This window comes from Gallus gallus, chromosome 1 (genome assembly GCF_016699485.2).
Source record: "Gallus gallus isolate bGalGal1 chromosome 1, bGalGal1.mat.broiler.GRCg7b, whole genome shotgun sequence".
Lineage (NCBI taxonomy): Eukaryota > Metazoa > Chordata > Aves > Galliformes > Phasianidae > Gallus > Gallus gallus.
The window spans coordinates 140,113,284-140,132,845 of NC_052532.1; the positions used below are offsets into that span (position 1 = coordinate 140,113,284).

At 45.4% G+C, this 19,562-nt stretch overlaps 1 protein-coding gene across 1 annotated transcript; it reads right to left on the reverse strand.

Annotated features, from left to right (window-relative positions):
• Positions 1 to 919: 919 nt before the first annotated feature.
• LOC107055505 (ranBP2-like and GRIP domain-containing protein 4) lies at positions 920 to 19,176 on the reverse strand. The gene is made up of 22 exons (XM_046903556.1): positions 18,960 to 19,176; positions 17,183 to 17,250; positions 16,588 to 16,699; positions 15,898 to 16,050; positions 15,115 to 15,345; positions 14,588 to 14,733; positions 13,713 to 13,905; positions 13,017 to 13,107; positions 12,037 to 12,246; positions 10,781 to 10,959; positions 10,516 to 10,691; positions 10,085 to 10,208; positions 9,541 to 9,699; positions 8,985 to 9,122; positions 8,751 to 8,897; positions 8,105 to 8,284; positions 7,931 to 8,014; positions 5,950 to 7,423; positions 5,023 to 5,457; positions 4,299 to 4,379; positions 3,025 to 3,459; positions 920 to 1,216 (listed from the first exon to the last, which is right to left on the reverse strand). Exons 1-22 carry the CDS (start codon positions 19,032 to 19,034, stop codon positions 993 to 995), a joined length of 5,115 nt encoding a protein of 1,704 aa, XP_046759512.1. The 5' UTR covers positions 19,035 to 19,176; the 3' UTR covers positions 920 to 992.
• Positions 19,177 to 19,562: the final 386 nt, after the last annotated feature.

The window sequence follows — 19,562 nt, forward strand, 5'->3', positions numbered from 1 at the left end:
ATAGGCACTGCAAGCTTCTCATCTCAGTAGGCACGCTAAGGTTAAATACGAAATCCAGACATGAACAACTGTGTTAAGCCTCACAAAGTTACATAAGGCTACTTCAACTTAAACTAATCTTCACTTAAGCCTAAAGTTCTTCTACTTCCTAAAAAGCTCTATCATCACCTCCTGGTAAATTCTGTGACACGGGAGCAGTTTCTGTGGAATCTGCCTCTTCGCTGCTAGCAGCTGACTGCACAAATACCGCTGTTGCTTCACTGCTTGACGGAGCATGCAATTCTTCCTTACTTGCAGAGACTAAGTCAGTAACATTAATAAAACGGTAAGCAAATAAGCCAGCAGAGCCTAATACTCAGACCACATTAAGTCTGGACACTGAGAGTAACCACTCCCTCCAAAAGAGCCACATTTCCCCTCTCCCCTACTGCCCTCCCTCCCTCCCTCCCGTGTTATCAATTTCTTCCCTTAATTACAATTGCAGTGCAGAAAAATCATGATATTAAGTTCTCAGGCTCCAACTTTCCTATAATGCTACTAATGTTTCACAACAGCTACCTAACAGGGATTAAGGGAAGTGAACAACTGGGACAAAAAACACAAGAACTGTTGTTGGAAGGCTTCAGACACACTCTGAACACACACACACACACACACACACACAAGCACACACGCACTCAAGTTCAACCTGACAAGAGACTGAAGTACCTCTGAAGCAGTGCGATTCCAAAACAAGCACCACTTCCCTTGGAAAGCACTCTGCAATCACTTCTCTCTTACATACCTGCTAGGAGGAATTCTACTAGCCAAAGCTGTTGCTGCTTTAGGAGGTAAAGCTGTTTCCTTTCTCTCCCTGAGAAGCTTAAGAGCTGAACCTTCATTCCAGTGCCAGAACAGACTTGAGACACAGCCCAGCAAGTCAGGTAGTTTTGAATCTGCTGCATGTTTTATTTCTCACTAAGTGAAAATTGTCTAAGGATAATACTGAAAATTTATTGCCTAAACTTGCGTAAAGACTTGACTCGTACTTTCTTTCTTTCAGTTTTAACTTCTTTCTGAGAGCCTTCTGGACTGGCATCCTCCGCATTACTACTAACGCCACAGGCAGACGTAGAAGGGACCTGCGGAGTTTCTCCTTCAGCCTTCTCCTCAGAAGGTTCAGTTTCCAAAGCAGTAACACATTCCCTCGCATATTCCTGTTTGACTGGGCTGCCTACTGCAAAGAACAAAAGTTAGTGGAAAATTGCTGATAAGACAGCTTCATGCTGGGATCATTCTTGGCACAGACGTTATAAAGTAACCGAATGATACTCAGAACATCTTAAATTTAGAACTCATTACGTAATGATGCTGTTTCAAAAGTCACACATACAGGGCAACTGAGGAACTGAACATTTCTAATACTTTGGTTTTCTGTTCCTAACAAAGAACCTCCAGGCAATAAGTAATAAGTGGCACTTTCAGTTTGGCAAGTGCCACTACACCTACTAGCTTCCTTTGACGCTTACTTCCATTTCTGACAGCTCAATACAATACATGCCACCGTTTTTTAGTAGACAAAAACCTCGCATCCTCAGAAAACAAACCTCATTTATAGATCTACCCAGATTTAGTTACAAAACACGGATATTTGAGGCACAGCCAAAATAACCATAAGCACGTAAGCGAGCATATTCACTCCTCCGCACTTGTGGTAGTAGTCATCTTGTAGTTCTCTGCTACTGCACTGCAGCAACAAAAACAAAGCTCTCAGCCTTCTGAAATCTACCTAGCTTTTCTGGTCAACAGAAATACCACTACTGATTTTGCTTTGTCACTTGTTCCCCATTCCTCTCAACATAAAGTAGCTCGTCCAGTACGAGCAGAATAACCGTGAGAATCCAAGGTTAAAGCTAAAGACGGAAAGTTACTGCAGGAGAATGGAAGCAGAGAAGAAGGACGTATCCTAGTTTGAGGGTCACCTGTATGGACAGCCTTTGTCTGTTTGTTTGTTTAGATCGGCAATTTAGAAGTAAAAGTTGAAGAGAAACACACGCGTTAACTAGTAATAAGAAGCAGTCCATAAGCACATCGCTATCCACGTACTGCCTGTTTCTAAGAATAGAGAGATTGCTTTAGAGTGGCAGCCCACTTGATAACACGCTCCAGGACAGGCGTGCATTCAGCTATGCAGCAGAATTTAAAGCTCAGTTTTCTTTCTACGAGAAATTCTTTGCCAACTTGATGGCGCAACACAGTCCAAGTGGAACCTGAAGCTTCAGACAGGAACCACACTACTACTCGCTTCCCGAGGAACGCTGATTTTCCTGCTTCCACTGCTTCCTTCCAGGAGCGTAAAAGCAACGTGAGTAGTACTCGAGAAAAAGCAGTACCCACAGTTCTAAGTGCCAGTTCAATGTAAACACTGCTTCTAAGTATTCCTTTCCCTGCCTTTCTGTCCCAATTGATTGACTCCCTTTGAATAGAAGTTAATTGCTTCTGTCTCCTCGACAGCAGTCCTAGAAAATCACTTTAGATCTCAGTAGCTCTTCTGAGCCTACATCCAAAGGGGATGTACATACAATAAGGTTCTTGAACAACGTATCTGAATTCTGATGATGGAAAGCTAGAGATGATTTCATATTCTTTACCAGAACCTTACACACACACACACACAAATAAAATAACTCCAGCTTCATAAAGATCCCGACATCCTACCAGCAATTCACTTCCTCACTACACAGCAACACTGAATCCTGCAGAAGGCCCCTTCGTATTTCTATGTGCAAATACCTACAACTTCATATTCACTCCAGTTGAAAGTCTACAATTTGAAGATTCACAGACGTGCATTACAACTGACAGAAACTCCATAGTATTAAGACAGAAGAAGCAATACAATGACCAGCATTCCTAAACGACTGACGTGATATAATAACTGACAGTATGTGATATATACGACAATATGTGACAATACATGATAAATGACTGACAATACACATGAGTTGCGCACTTGAATAAATTCCTACTTCAATTAACACTCACCTTGTTCCGGAATTTTGAAGGAGAAGTTGGAGGGCCCACCTCGTGCTGCAGGAGCCATGTTGGCTGCCTTGCTGTCCTGACGCGCACTCCTGCTTTTGGGTGGTTCCGCTACTCCCAGGTGCTTCTCCTCTGCTTTCCGCCGTGATGAAATGCCGTCTGAGCTCTTTATTGCAGGGTTGAAGCTGGCTCCAAACAGGGAGCCGGGGGCTGCAGTATTCCCAAATGGGAATGTCTTCTCATTGCTGAAAACGCTCTTTACGGACTCAGATTGAAACACAAACTTTGGAGGAGAAACCACTGATTTTGTTGGTGATTCAGAGGCGAGAGCTTTCACGGTGGCCCCACAGGCTTTATCACCGCGGCTTAGGTCAGGTGTTTCCCTGGTAGTTGCTTGCAGTGCAGCCACAGCGTTCTTAGCACGAGGAGATGCACTGGCTATATTCGTACGAGAAACATGAGGAGTTGTCAAGGTGCCCTGCTCATGGACTTGCTTTGCTTCATCACAAGTTTGCTTAAACGAGCCTGCAACATCCTGCAGTTTGAACCGCACTGCTAGCAGCTCTACTTTCCCTTCCCTGTCTGCAAAATCGCATGCGGTCCACACCCATGCTCTGTCAGATCCTTTCCTTGCCTGCATATTCAGACCTGGTGCTATTCTGTGGTCGGCACAGAGTTTTACTACCCGTCTGCCAATCCTGCAACTGCCACTACACCTACTAGCTTCCTTTGACACTTACTTCTATTTCCGGTAGCTCAACAGTTGCCACCCTTTCTTAGTACATCAAAAAGCACATCCTCAGAAAGCAAACCTCCTTTATAGATCTATCCAGATTCAGTTATCAAACACTGATACTCGAGGCACGTGCCTATGGTAATTTAGGCAGTAAGCAAGCATATTCACTCTTCCGCACTTGTCTTTAACTATCAAAACCACAGAACTGTCTTTCTCAAACAGCGTACTTGTAAAGAATACACGTACTAACTCTGAGAACTCCAGTCAAACATCTGCACAGCGGCAGACACTATTTCCATGCCCCAGTCTTTCCAAGCATCTTGCAAAGCTCAGCTACACACACTCAAAAGAGAGGCAGAAGCTTGAGAGTAGGAAAACAGTGTGATGTTCTTGTTTGGAGGCTCTCTACAATGTACATCGGTGCTTCTAACACTATCCACCTCGGGAAATAGCAAGTTAACCTCAGAGCCTAATTGTCCTCCAGATGTAAAGATTCAACTGCTGTGTTCTAAGAAATTAACAGCTGTGTTTTCAGACATACCTTGCCATTGCCTTCTTTCCTTTTCATCGCTGGGATACAGTCTGCCGTGATGTTTCTTAGCTGCTGTTTCATAGTCTTCATCTTAAACACAGGAAACAAGTATGAGTTCTCGCGGATCTTCCAAAGACAGAGAAGTCTAAATTTGTTAAGCCCTCACAAGCCTGGTCAAGCACAGAAGACTTGTGCACATACTTTAACAACTTGACACAGCAGCAAGTAAGCTTTCCTTCCATTCCTATTTACGTACCGGTATAAAACAAAACAAGTGCTGTTCTCGTCGTTTACCAGGCAGAGCGAGGCCTGCACACACACACTACCAGTTCAACCCCAAAAATACACTTTCAGCACTTGACGCTGACATTTTTAACAATGCCGCATCCAAATCCCAAAACCCTACCAGCAATTCTCTTTCTCACTACAGAGCAACACTGAATCCTGCAGAAGGCCCCTTCGTATTTCTATGTGCAAATACCTACAACTTCATATTCACTCCAGTTGAAAGTCTACAATTTAAGGATTCACAGACGTGCATTACAACTGACAGAAACTCCATAGTATTAAGACAGAAGAAGCAATACAATGACCAGCATTCCTAAACGACTGACGTGATATAATAACTGACAGTGTGTGATATATACGACAATATGTGACAATACATGATAAATGACTGACAATACACATGAGTTGCGCACTTGAATAAATTCCTACTTCAATTAACACTCACCTTGTTCCGGAATTTTGAAGGAGAAGTTGGAGGGCCCACCTCGTGCTGCAGGAGCCATGTTGGCTGCCTTGCTGTCCTGACGCGCACTCCTGCTTTTGGGTGGTTCCGCTACTCCCAGGTGTTTCTCCTCTGCTTTCCGCCGTGATGAAATGCCGTCTGAGCTCTTTATTGCAGGGTTGAAGCTGGCTCCAAACAGGGAGCCGGGGGCTGCAGTATTCCCAAATGGGAATGTCTTCTCATTGCTGAAAACGCTCTTTACGGACTCAGATTGAAACACAAACTTTGGAGGAGAAACCACTGATTTTGTTGGTGATTCAGAGGCGAGAGCTTTCACGGTGGCCCCACAGGCTTTATCACCGCGGCTTAGGTCAGGTGTTTCCCTGGTAGTTGCTTGCAGTGCAGCCACAGCGTTCTTAGCACGAGGAGATGCACTGGCTATATTCGTATGAGAAACATGAGGAGTTGTCAAGGTGCCCTGCTCATGGACTTGCTTTGCTTCATCACAAGTTTGCTTAAACGAGCCTGCAACATCCTGCAGTTTGAACCGCACTGCTAGCAGCTCTACTTTCCCTTCCCTGTCTGCAAAATCGCATGCGGTCCACACCCATGCTCTGTCAGATCCTTTCCTTGCCTGCGTATTCAGACCTGGTGCTATTCTGTGCCCTACCCTACCGGCAATTCTCTTTCTCACTACAGAGCAACACTGAATCCTGCAGAAGGCACCTTCGTATTTCTATGTGCAAATACCTACAACTTCTTATTCACCCCAGCTGAATGTCTACAGTTTGAAGATTCACAAACGTGCATTACAACTGAAAGAAACTTCATAGTATTAAGACAGAAGAAGCAATACAGTGACCAGCATTAATAAACGACTGACTCATGAGTTGCACACTTGAATAAATTCCTAGTTCAATTAACACTCACCTTGTCCCAGAGTTTTAAATGAGAAGTCGGAGGGCCCATCTTGGGCAGCAGGAGCCATGCTGGTTGCCTTGCTGTGCTGATGTGCGCTACAGCTTTTTGGTGGTTTTTTCTGGTTTTTTCTGTTTTTTTCTACTCCTGCCTTTTCCTGCACTGTTTTCTGAGCTGATGAAGGACTGTCTATGCTTTTCCTTGGAAGACCGAAGTTGAATCCAAAGAAGGAACCGGGGGCTGAAGTATTTCCCAATGCGAACGTCTTTGACGTTTCGTTATTGAAAATGCTCGTGACAGGTTCAGATCCAAATACAAACTTTGGAGGAGAAATCACCGTTGTTGTTGGCGTGTCACAGGTGCTCGATACCTGTAAAGCTTCTACAGTGGCATCCGGAGCACCTGAAAAGCCTTCAAAGTTAGGGTCTGTTCTGCCAAACTGAGAGCCTTCACCGGGTGTACCTTTTGCAGGATCAGCAAAAGTAACAGCGCTATGGCTGTTGTGGCCAAAAGTAAACTCGTCTTTGCCCTTGCCTGCTGTTTCTTGAGATTGGAGTCTAGCTCCACTACTTGAAGGCAGTTCATTTTTGTCCTTTTCATCCACGTTTCTCAAGTCCGTTGTACACTCTTTGGGTGGACCATCTTTCTTAGCGGTACTTTTATTGGATTCCTGTAGGCCACATTTAAATGCACTCGGAGGCATCAACGCTGAAAAGTTACATCCTTCCTCGGCAGGCTTCACTTCAGCATCTGCAGGATTCTGAGATGTAAACGCTGGCGTCTTCCCTTCAAGTTTAAAGGAGAATTGCTGAGGAGATGCTTCTGAATTAGTTTTGCTTGGATTCTGCCAGGCAACACCTCTTCGGGCTGTGGGTTCATTTCTTACTAAACAGATCTTACCGTCCCCCTGACTTTCCTTTTCAGCAAAGGCGGATCCAAATTTTTCCTGTGCGGCACTACCATTGGCTTTCAAACTTGCAGCAGATTCAGTTACTCGGACGCCACGTGTTTCCCACGTATCTGGATTTGGGCTTTGGCAAGAGGCACAGTTCCTTGCAGTTGATTCGTTCTGAACTAAACATACTTGACACTCCCACTGATTCTTCTTCAAGGGAGACTGCCCAAACCCACCAGAGGAATAGGTTGGTACGGCTTCCTTTCCACATGAAGAAGTGGTAAAGGCAGGTGATGTAAAACTGCCGCTAGTATCGGATGCGTGGGTCACACTGTCTTTTGAGAACGGAAATACGGAGTTCAACATCCCTGATGCGGGCCCGCAAGTCTCCTTGATATCTTGATTTGTCGTCTCTTCAGCAGTTCCAGTGCTTGGAGTCAGCAGCGACTTAGGTGTTAAAGGAGCTTCGTGAAGATCTCGTGCTCTCTCACAGCCATCTGACATAGTATCAGTTCCAAAGCTTTCAGCAGGCCACTGATGAGATGACACACTTGCACTGGATCTACTACGGTTCATTTCTCGCATTTCATTCTATTAGAGATAGCATTTCAATTAAGAGAATGTAAACGTATTACCACAGATATTTGAAGAAAACCTAAGGAACGATCCCTACACTTCGTCCCTACTTAAAAGCACGTTCAAAGTCAGAGGAAAAAAAAAAACAACAAAAAAACAAGGGTTAACTGCTGCAATAATCCACGATCTGCCCATGCTGTACAAAGCTGAGTCTGTTCCCTGAAGCTAGAAAGAAAAAACCCAGAACCAAGAGGACAATAGCTAAGCTGAAGAAAGCAGAACTTCCTGCACACTCAATCCTCAGAAAGATTACCTCCTATAACTGAGTACCAAATCAGGGTTTGTAGGCAACTCAGCATTACTCTTGCACTCCAGTTAAGCACATGTTTACAGCAGTTACCTTCACTGAGTTAAGTGGTAGTTCACTAAGTGAAGCTTAGTTCAATGCTAGGGTCACAGTGTACTCACCACAACAAAAAGATCACCTGTTCTGCACTGAATGTAGAGACAAAAGTTGTTTACCTTTAAAGCTTCCACTTGCTGACACAGCTTTAGAAGTAAGGACTTCTGATCTTCGGCCCACTGGAGGAGAGTCTTAGAGGAAAACTGGAGAAACAAACAAACAAACAACCTTATTGAACATGGAGTTTGCATACAAACATAACGCTTCCCCAAAGGAGTAACTGGCTAGCATACCTCGTAGGTATTAGTTGGTGAGAAAGGTAACTTCTTAGGTGATGGAACTGAATATTTTACTTCCAGGTGTGCAGCTTGTGCGATATTTCTGGAGGCAAGACTTTGCTTCTCCTCATTCTCTCCAAGCTCCTGGATCACTGCGTTCAGCATCTCCGTTACAGTTTTAACAGATACCGGCAGCTAGAAACCCATTTGAAAAGCAAGTCATGACTGCAATTCTTCCTCAGAGCAAGAGACTGTGTTCTGATCTACGGCTGAACAGCTCACAGGGCTTTCTTCACAGAAATCCTAGGTGGTTTTTTTGTTGCTTTTCCCCCAGGAAAGCCCCACGTCTGTTAAAATTAACGTAAGAGGGCAACGCACACAAGCATTAACTCTTTGGAAACTGTCAACCTCACTAAGACGACAGCGAGCAAATGTTATTTGTTTACACAAAAGCTCTCATCTACAGAGAGTCAAAAACATTTCAGAACCCGATACCTTCACAGAAGCAAGTTGTGCGTCTTAGGGAACACAGAAAGTTTAACTGGCCACCAAGCAAAGTCAGCTTGAGAAAGTCAGACTTGAAAGCAAACTGTTCCAATCTGCCACAGTAAGCTAAACCACACCATCTCTCCAAACAAGCTGCTGAGCAGGAATTACTTACTTTGTCAGCTACTGACGGATCAGAGGAGCTTTCATCAATGATCTTCATCAAGTAATGCTTTCTTTTCAGAAGATAGGTTTTGCGTTCTTCTTGTTCTTCTGGCAACATATCATCCTTCTCAAGCTCCTCTGCCTTTCTTTGGCAAAGCTAAGCAACAGTACACAGATTAATAAGAATCGGTCAGAATGCAAGTGAAAGAAAAGCATTTTGAAGTAATGCAATTTATAAACTTACTACGGCAAGATTCCAGTATGCAACCACGTTCTTAATAGCTTCAAAGGACAACAAAGCATCGTCAGTTTTGCCTTCAACTGCATCCAACATTGCAATCGCCACATGTGCCTCTTCTTCATAGGCTGCCACCTCAAAGACCTGCGACCAAAGCAAAAGACAAACCACACGTAACATACATGGGGATACTTGGAACAGCCAGTGACTGTAAACACCGAGGAAGTAATCAGATAGGAGGAGGTGAATAACGGTACCAGTTCTCCTGTATCACAGGAAAACAGCTTTTCAAGAAAGCTGGTACTAAGGGAGTTCAGTGTCTTCCAATCAGATAGTTTTAAAACTAGGGAAGCCTCAGCAGAAAGATACCACCAGACCTCATCCTTAGCAGTCTTACAGCAACACCACTATTCAGTCGTACAATGACAAAAAAAAAACAAAACAAAAAAAACCCATCAACACAGAAAACCAACCAACCAAAAAACAAACAAACAACCAATTTATCTGTAAGCTTGTGACATACAACCCCTCTTCCTCTCATCTCTGAAGAATCAATCTGTACCTGAATGTCCACACTACCGAAATGTTTGAAGAGACGATCAGTAGGTTCTGGAATACTTTGGTGCTTCGTGATAGTTTTCAAACTAAGCAAGGTTTTCCTCCAGTAGTACACACTTCTTCTAGTGTATTCTTTCTGGTCACGGGAGTTAAGGCTAATGCCCTGTTGAAGAAGAGAAATTTAAACTATCTCAGAAAATGCAGATAAGACGTTAACCATACTTTTTCTTCTCTGACGCAGTTGTTCTCCTGAGAAGTTTCAAGAGCTTTCCTCTCACGCTTGTGATGAATTTCAGGAGGTCTCCCTATAGCATCACAGAAAGTAACACACAGGTAGAAAATAACGTTACTTCTACCTGTGCTGCTAAGAGAGTAGTGACAGAGAGAGTACTCGTCAGGTAAGGCAGTTGCTCTAGTCACCCTCTCAAAATTAGCAGCAGGTCTCAATACTACATTCTCATCTGATTTTATTTAGTTATTTAGTTCTGTGAAGTTTGCAAAATCGGAGCAAAACAGACGGTACTTACTTACAAGCAATCTGAACTTACTGCTTTTTGCAGGCTTCTTGCCCAGTGTATCATTAAGGCAGGCTGAAGGCCGTGTTTCTCCCGGGCTCGCAGAGTACTTAAGCCACGCTGTACAAGCAGCTTCAGTTTTGGTGCCGAGTCCAGTCTGAACATCAGAAGAAATATTCCTCAATTAGTAGTCCCTCTTTTTCAGCTGCTCACAAGCCATTTGATTGAGGAATATAACAAGCAGTTTTAGTCCTAAGCTAGCTCTTCTTTACAAGTACACTATTAGAAATGTAAAAACGGGCTGTACAAGGTTCTTAAGCATCTCACGCCCCAACAGCAACGGAGCTTTAACACTCAAAGGAAGTCAAACCAAAGGATCTACTTTTACACAACCTAGGGGAATCCATTCAGAAGCCATCTAGAAGGCTGTTTCAAGTATTATTTCCAAACTGAAGAAGCCTTACGTTGTTTTTTTCTGCGTAAGAGTACGAACAGCATCCCACCAGGATCTCTGCCTCTCAGTAGAGTACTGTTTGCACAGCAGCAACGGTAAGAAAGGAGGCTGATGTGTGCCATCGTGAGTAGTACACTTCTCTTGCAATTGTAAGTTGCAGGTGAACACCATCCCGAGTAAAAAAACCTGGTTTAGTAAAAACAAATCAACAAAAGGCATTAGGTACCACAAAGACTGCATTTAAATGCACTTAAGAGCTTGGAAAGTTTACTTACTTCAAGGTCCAACAGGCAAATGGATTCGGGAGCATCTGTTTCAAGTCTTGATGTCTCTTGGGGCAAGTGAAAAAGCTGTTTCAATAATTTACGCAGTGGGAATAACACTGACATAGAATTCCACTGCAAGCCAAGCCACACAAGGTGCTGGAGACTACCACAGTGCATTCGAACAGCACCTGTGGAAAAACAAAAATGGTAAGAAGCTGAGGATCTGCGACCCAGTTAGGAAGACCTGTACCTGAAAGCTGGGTTTCCATTACAAGAGAACTAAGGAGCTCTGAATGCTTCTCCCATCAAAGGGCTTCTCCAGCAACCTCCTCCCACCTGCGTGCCCCTATCTAACAAGCTGGAACTAAGAATCTTCAAGTAAGATGCAGCATTCTTCAAGTGATTTCTGCACCTGTTGATTCTATACAACTAACGTCTGCAGAAGCAATACCTACTTCATAGAAGTGCACAACCAAAGTAGATTAATACTTCACCTTTTTTGTCAGCGCAAAAAACGGACGTAACATCACACACTTCTCTAACACGGAAAATCTTTAGCCTACGTGCAGTAAGCACAAACCAGGTTTTAACTTTTGTATTTCCTATTTCAATACATTATGAACAAACTTCTTCAGAGAGGCCACAGAAGCACCAACTTTTATTTGATATATAAAAAATATAAATATATTTAAAAAGAGGAAGGGCCATAAGCCTTATTGCTTCCCACCCTGATCGGTAGTTTTAGACTGAACACTCTACGTGCTTTTGACAACTAACAGCCAGGCAGAAGACTACCAGTATTCTGCTCTTGTTACACTCAAATTCAAAGCCAGCCTTCATCATCAAGTTGAGCTTAAAAATGGAAAGATCTCACTAGTTCACAACTCATCCTGGAATTACTTCCCTTTTGTGCTTGTAACCTGTATTCACAGATGACACGTAAATAAGTACGTGCCTTCCTATCAGCACTTACTAGTGTACAAACACAAAAAGCTACACAGGCAGCTTCAACTGGAAGTGAATCAGAGCGGACCAGAAGACAACAGCCTGAAAGCGGGAAGTAGGTGAGAAATTCTTCAGAACCTGGCATGACAATACTGCCTCTCAGCTACAGCTGAAAGCCAAACTTCTTGCAAATCACTCCCCGATACGGGCAACGATGAGCAGCTATTACAGACACGTGTCTTTTGGTGCAAACAAAGCATTTGTACAAGAACCTCTAACACACAGTCACGATTATGCTGAGTTTAAGCAACCTCTCTTACCAATATCGTATTTACTCAGTTCTCCTTGCGCTGGTGCTTGTGTACTGACATCTCCCATATCATCTGTGCCGAGGAAAGATCTCTCTCGAGAAGCTCCGCTCCCAAAGAGGCTTTCAAACAATGTAAATAAGCCACTTTTGTTTGCAAAAGATTCCACAATCTCTTTCAAGAAGTCTGCCTTGCCGTGGCTTAAGTTCAGCAACATGTGACCTAGAAAAACGGAATGTCACATAAGGACACTCAACTTAATCAAGGACAACGCGATTTGATGCAGTGGGTACTCCTTGCTACTCGAGGCTGGGAATCAAGATTCCCCCTTACGATATTTACAAATTTCTAAGCTAGGCTCTCCCTACAAGTAAGTCAGTGTTTTAGCATATGGGCTGACAGCAGTCCCAAGCCATTCTTAAATCCAGTTCTCCAGAAGTGTTACGTATTTTTAGTATCAGGGCACTGCAACTGTCTTCAATTGTCAGTAGCTGTCAGTCTCATCTATTCAGGAACAATTCAGCCTGAGGCCTGGTGTTTTCTTTGTTTGCATCTCGAGCCCACAGGATAGTGTACACTGAAGAAGACTGCCTAAGCTTTTCACAAAAAAAAAAAAAAGAAATAAAAAAAAACAGCAGCAAACCTGTTGGAAGAAAGAAGGGGACAAAAGTGACAGGAAAAGAGCAATATTTTCTTTTACACTTGGGACTAGCAATGCTTACAAATAGTATATTAGTAGGCAGAAACCAGCAGACTAGGAGACATGAAAAGTTAAATTCTATCTTAGCGTCCCGCGCATAAAAAGAAAAAGCCCACTACATGCCAGGATCAAGCTGCTGTTTTGCTTTTCATACGTAGCCAAAACACAGAAAGTTCTATAGCATATTCCAAGACACCAAACGTGTTCCTTAACAAGCCACTGACTCTGAAATTCACTACTCATGAGATTAAAATGGAACTACGGAACATCTATCATTCTTCACTTTTATTACCAGACTGGCTTTTTCGGTCACAGGCCAACATCTCCAGCATATCTTGTCCACTAGCGTCTCCCTCTATTAGTTTTGACTCTGGTTTAGGAATCTGGCGAAGAAAGAAGGCAATCGTTACAGCTTCTTCACAACAAAAACCACATCACATCACATTAGTTTAGTCTTAAACGTCAGGAAACAGGCTTGTTTCTTCCCTGAAAAAGACACAAGGTGAGCAGTCGTAACAACTGCAAATAGTTTTAAGAGCACATCAGAGAAAGTAATGTTTGGAATGCAAGCAGCTGTGCAAAATGGAAGACTGATTTTCTTACATAAAGCAAAGAGTTAAGCTCTATTAAAGAATTACCGCTGCCCATGCCTTAAGTATGTGAGAGCTACTCAGGTCACTCCCCTCCCTCCCATACCCATCACCCTAACACCAGTCATTTTAGCTGCCTTACAGGAAAGGGAATAGCCTTCAGGGAATACACTCATTAGCCTTTAAGAGTCATTTTACTTCTGACAAGTGAAGCAGTTGATGAGCTATTTTCTTCACACCACTTGAAATCTTCTCAAGAACTGTGGAAGAGGAAGACTGGGTGAGGAGACAGCCTTAAAAACAGGAGTTAACTTTTGGAAGGCAGCCGTTCAGTGCGTGTACAGCGAGAGCGTTCCAGAACCGCAATCCCTACAGGCACAAACTGAACTGGGACTTACATAGAAACTTTTCAAATAACACAGCGCTGCGAGTTCACGTGCATCTCTCCATCGTGCCTCGTTGTTCTGGGCCATTTTCAGCAGGAAAGTTCCAGCATGCATGTAGAAGTGTCCTTTCATCTCAAGGAAGGTACGGGACAGCTCATCAGGTCCATTCACGTATGGTTTCACAGAGTGAAGCACGCGATCAAAACTAGAAAGTAGAAAAGATGCCTCTTCAACAAAGTCCCGGTAAAAGCTATCACGTGCTTCAGGTCAGTGTTATTTAGCCGTGAATGAACTAATTTGAGCATTCGACTGCTGAGCTCTGTTTATTGAAGTGAAATCAATGCAAGTCAGTACGAAAGAGAAAGTAACGGAAATAAAGGAACACGGGCCTTCAATTACTTGGCTACAAACGTTGGTCTGTACTATTCCAGCTGCGGCACAGACGGCATAGCTTGAAGTCAGCCGGATTAGCTGGTCCTATCAGTCTCCCCTCAAGGAGAATGCAGGTGGCTTCCTATCTCCCATTTAGACTAGACGCCTAACATTCTCAGTTATTTCAGTATGTGCTGTATTAACTTGAGCAGGGCAAAGCTGACCCACAAGCGTCTGTGAAACGTAAACTAGCTGAAGTCAAGAACAACATCCTCACGCTGAAGATAACTGGCACAGAGTATCACCGAGTCTTCTCTGAGGCCTGGAGCTCAGACAGACACATCGCTAGGGGATCAAGCCTAGGAAGATCTTTTCTTTGCGGTAAGGACAGAGGAACTCCTCTCCCATCCACAAAATGGCTACTCACTGGAAATGATGCCTGCTACAAGTTCTGTAACCCAGAAACAATATTCAATTTCTCCTTTGTTGATAACACAGAAAAGTTAGAACAGTACCTTTCAAGTGCCCCTCTGCTTTCGCAAACATCTCTAGAAGCGAGCGTCAATTTAACCAAGCTAGAATAGGCCAGCAGATGATCTTTCTTGACAGCTCTCCAATTATTTTTATCAGGCTCCAAGTCTCGTGCTGATTCAAGGTATTCCTAAATAAAACAAGTTCATCAGAGAATAAGGAACCACCGTCCTTCTGTGAAGAGAGGAGCTTCTCCAGAACACCTTGCTACGTAATCCAGTTTCCCAGGTGCGACATTAACATACCCTTCAGCAGCAAAGTTCCAGGAACCGTTTGCCTGAGCAACTCCCTCCCTGACGGAGCTGCTGTACCTAACTTAGAACTGAAGCTTGAAACCAAACAACTCCGTAAGGTTCAAGAAAATCCCAAGTAGATCATTGGTTTCAGCAGACGTTACACTTGAAGGAGTTGAGTCCCTTGAGAATTAGCTGCCACTGTGACCATACTAAGAGAATAACACCAGCTTCAAGGATATGGGAGGTTACGACGGGGTCCAAATATGATTAAATACCTCCAACGTCTTTACGACGCATGAACACCACTCCAAGCTTGAGTCTACAGGTATTTTCTTCTCCGCCTCCTGACAGTGAAGCACAGCATCTCTCAGTCTATTATTTGAACGGTAGAGAGCAACCAGTCTGATGTTAAGGTAGATATCGTCCGGTCTTGCACAGAGTTCTGTTTGAATCATATCTAAGAGCTGATTCCATCCATCTTCACCTTCACGCTCCAGTAACTGCTCCTATCAAATACAAAGGCAACATGTTAAAATTGCCTTCTCCAAGAGAGCCTTTTCAGCAACCACATCACCTGACTTTTCTCAACGCCACTACAGACTACAGTACTCAAACTACTCTGAAAAGCTCTTGGGCGCTACAGAGAGTTTAACAAGTATTTTAGAAGGGAGAAAAAGAAACTTCAGAGCTTGCATCTCGGAGATGCTAAGTTAGATGCAAAATTAAGACTGTCAAACCACTTGGTTCAAAGATGGCATGTCTTGATACAGAACAGCTTGTTTAAAAAAAAGCAAAACAAAACACACCAAAAACCCACCCACCAAAAGCGAGATCGTGAGACTGAAAGCATTTACACAGTATTTGGGAATAACAGCATCTCCTACGTTCTACAGTTCTCAACTCCAATGAAAAAACCTAGAAAGCAGTGCAGTCGCATCATAGAGCCATTACTTGACCTAGCTCATCTTGACCTCTTGGATACTGTTGTGAACATGGCTTTCCCATCGCTTAAAGAAACTGAAGTTTCTTCTAGGCACAGAACAGAGGTTGGAATTTACCTTCAATCTGTAAGCAGCAGGATTCCCAGGGAAGAGCCCGGCAGCTTTCTCAACCCAGTACTTGGCTCTTCCGTCAGTGATGTCGTTACTGCACAGCAACTCCGCCATCTTCAGTACAAGATCTTTCTGCACTGGATTCAGCTCCACGGAACGCTAGTTTTCCCCATGCGCGCACACACAAGAAACAAGGTTACTAGAAACTTCGTCTGGCAGTCCACGTACAACAAGAAAGAAAATGTGTCCCCCACTAAACAGGCCCAGCAAGTCAAATTACAACTACCAAGCGAAACTCTCTCCCTGCTTTCAGAAAAGCCTCCCTTTTGAAAGGCCACCCTTGCTTTGTAACACCCAGACTACTGCTGGAATTCACAGCACCATAAGAGAAATAACGCCACAACCAGCTCCTCTGCCTCTACCACCAGCTGCTGCTCTACTCAGACAGCTGGACTAGGAGGATCTCTACTCTAACCTCACATGGAGACTTCTGAAAAACAGAAGTCAGTCACAAGGAGCGAGAGCGCTCCACGGTGCTGCCAACAAGACCTCTGTGCATATCCTCTCCCTCCCCAACGCCCGAATCGTGACATCTTGACTGAGAATTTCACATTTATACGCCTGCCTGATCAGAACTGCATTTGCCCTGTACGAAGGCATAGAGCAGGATGTCACAGGGGTGACTGAAGTGCTTACCTTGTAACACCCAAAAGCTTTTTCTATGTTATCCTGAGCTTCATAGATCTGTCCCAGAAACCTGTGAGCTTTGGGATCTCTCTCTTGGACGCTGAGATAGATAGATAGATATCTACAGAGCAAATAAAACAAGAAGACAGAACAGAAGGATCGGTATTCCTCTGTAACACAGGTCCCCCCACGCCCTGCAGCTAAGGTGGGAATTTCATCTGCCTCACAGGACATCCAGCCACATTCAGGTCTAGGTGCTTGATCTAGACCTTCAAGTAAGGAACAACATTATCTCTACGTGTACGGATGCTACATATCTGCCTGAAAGCACTGGCCTTGATTAAATAAAGCAGTAGTCCACAGAAACTGCAAGAAAAACGTCATACAACGGCATAAAAGGCGTTCCAGCCAGACGAGTTCTTACAGCACCACATGACTACCCATCCTTTAAGTTGCTGTTGTAGGAAGACTTAAATGGCACCAAATTCTCCCATTTACTGCTACCTTAAAGCAGCGTGACCGTGGCCTTGATTTCTCCACTCTGCTTCATTTAGCTTTCCTATTACACGTTCAAGAACACAACAACATCCAGAACATTTATTACCTTTTAGCGAGTTCATATTCTTCTATTTCAAAATACAGCTTAGCAAAAAGGAATCCTTTCAACGATCTCTGAGGGGAAAAAATACGACAGGTACATTTTAGACATACAGTACTTCTGAAGTAATTGAATGCGGAGACCCTTCTTTCCTGGGACGCATAATACTTCTAAGAGCTTCCTCACAGCTGACAGATCCAGTTCCCTCCCTGTATCCAGGGCTTTGAATTTCAAAGACACTGCATTAAGAAAACAATGTGCTTTTTTCCCCAATAACTGGCAAAGACTACCAAAGCAAAACTGAGCTTACTGGCCAAGCAAGCAAATCTTTACACTTGGTACATTTCACAAACACTTCTGACTCAAGAGAGAAGAAGGGGGTCAGCTACATGTAACCACCTTTTTTTCCTCCAATGTATCAATGTCGCAGAGGAAAGCAATGCCACAAATGAAGAGCCCAGCCCCTCCTGCCCCTGCTTCTGTCACCTTCAGCTCTTGCCTGCCCTGCCCTCTGTTTTGCCTTTTTTTTATTATTATTATTTTTTTAAAAATCCTCCCTTTTATTTCCCTGCTCTACCCTTCAGTCAATACCTGCGGAGAGGTATGTTTCACCTTTCACTCGCAGAGTGCTCGAGTTAACTTGGAATGGTAACATCACGACCGAATTACTGCACTGAAGAAACACATTTTCACCCGTGTGAATGAGCTAGAGAACCAGGAAGTCGCGAGCAAAAACTTCACGGCAGACACGAACTAGGTGACAGAAATCTAAAATCTGGGCTCCACGCATCACCTCCAAAGTAGACTCTGTCTGAGAATCAGCAATACTGGAACCAGTGACACCTACGACTCCAAGTGTGAAACAAGTTTCTACAGCCGAAATGCACTTCCCATTCTCCAGTCTCCAGTCCTCCTCCCGCTCCCTGGGTATTCCTGAAGAAGTCTCTTACAAGGGAATTCAAAAGAATGCCGGTCTCCTACTTCTCAGCCCGTATTTTGAAGCAAAACACGGATACGCTGACACGCACCAGAGTGCAATCACGCTTGACATCTCCTTGCAAACGGGCTTGGAAAGAAACTTCAAAATCAAGGCCTGCAGCCTCGCACCGCCCTCCTCTCCAAAACCAACACAACCAGAAAACCAAGACCTACTTCCACTGCTGACTGCGCTACACAGCCAGCCGTAAGCATCGCTGGAAAGATGGAGCTAAACCCGCAGCACTTGGCCTCGAGCACAGCCAAAGGAGAGGGAGCCCCACGGCTGACCAACATTGCTGAAGCCTATCTCCGAATTTAGCACTCAGACACTCAACGCTGGGCAGCCTCAAGAGCATCAGAGCCCGCTGAGCAAAGCGACGGGACCGCTCCGCTGCTGTGGCAGAAGGTCCGAATGAGGATGCACACACGCCTTACACCTGCGTACAGGCCCTGCTGCATCGCGCTGTGCATGCACGCTGTACAACACGCTGCTCAACGTCCCACGTCTGCAATGCAACCGATTCAGAGCAGCAGAGCGGGACCTTTCCGGACGAAACACTGCACCAGTCAGCTCCCTGTGACCTGCACGCCGCTCGCCAGGTACCAGGGCATCATCTGGCTGCCCGCCCGCCAACCCGGGCACCGGCGAAGCCCGCGCCCGCCCCTCAGGCCCGGCAACCGCGGGACGAGCAGAAGGACGGGACGGGACGGGACGGAGAGGGGCGGGCGGGGAGCGGACCCCACCGCGGCCATCCCGGGGGAGCGCCGCTGGCGGCGCCGGCCGGGCCCGCAGCACTCAACTCACCTCTCTAGGAGAGGAGGCGGCGGCCTGCACGGAGGCGACGTATCTCTCCACCTCGGGCTTCGTGCGCCGCATCATGGCGCCGAGCCCGGCCGTCCGGCCGGCACTCGTCGTCACTGACCTCTGGCCACCGGCCTCGCCAGGAGAAAGAGGAAGCGGCGGAAGGCCGGCACCCGCGCGTTACACAAGTTCCCGCTCCACACACGCCGCAACGCCCTCCAACCGCCGGTCGCGGCGACGCGCGACGTCACAGCCCGGGGTGGGGCGGCGCACGCGCACGCACGCGCCGAACGTGCGCGCACGCGCGGTACGAGCGGCTGGCGCGCGGTTGGTTGTGGTAGCGGCGGGAGGCTGAGTTGCGGAACGTTGGGGCGCTCGGCGCGGGCTGCCGCGGCGCTGCCGGTACCGTCCTCGGCCTGCGTGAGGCCGTGCTGAGGCGTTTCCTCACCTGCCGCGACGTGGTGCGCCACCGCGACTGTCAGCGTGGGCTTCCTTGCTTGGACTTGCAGGCGATGAGTTTGCAGACGTTCGAGCGGCTGCAGCCGGGAGCTCCGTGCTCCGGGCACCACGAGTAGCGGAAATAATTTGTTCCTGCCAGAAGCAGCT

What these genes read in the sequence shown, in the direction of transcription:
- LOC107055505 (XM_046903556.1), bottom strand. Translation starts at nt 19,034, where the DNA reads ATGATGCGGCGCACGAAGCCCGAGGTGGAGAGATACGTCGCCTCCGTG. An exon ending in GAATATGAACTCGCTAAAAG is followed by an intron (nt 16,700 to 17,182) that starts GTAATAAATGTT and finishes TTTGCTCTGTAG; the next exon opens with ATATCTATCTATCTATCTCA. An exon ending in ATCCGTCAGTAGCTGACAAA is followed by an intron (nt 8,285 to 8,750) that starts GTAAGTAATTCC and finishes ATGGGTTTCTAG; the next exon opens with CTGCCGGTATCTGTTAAAAC.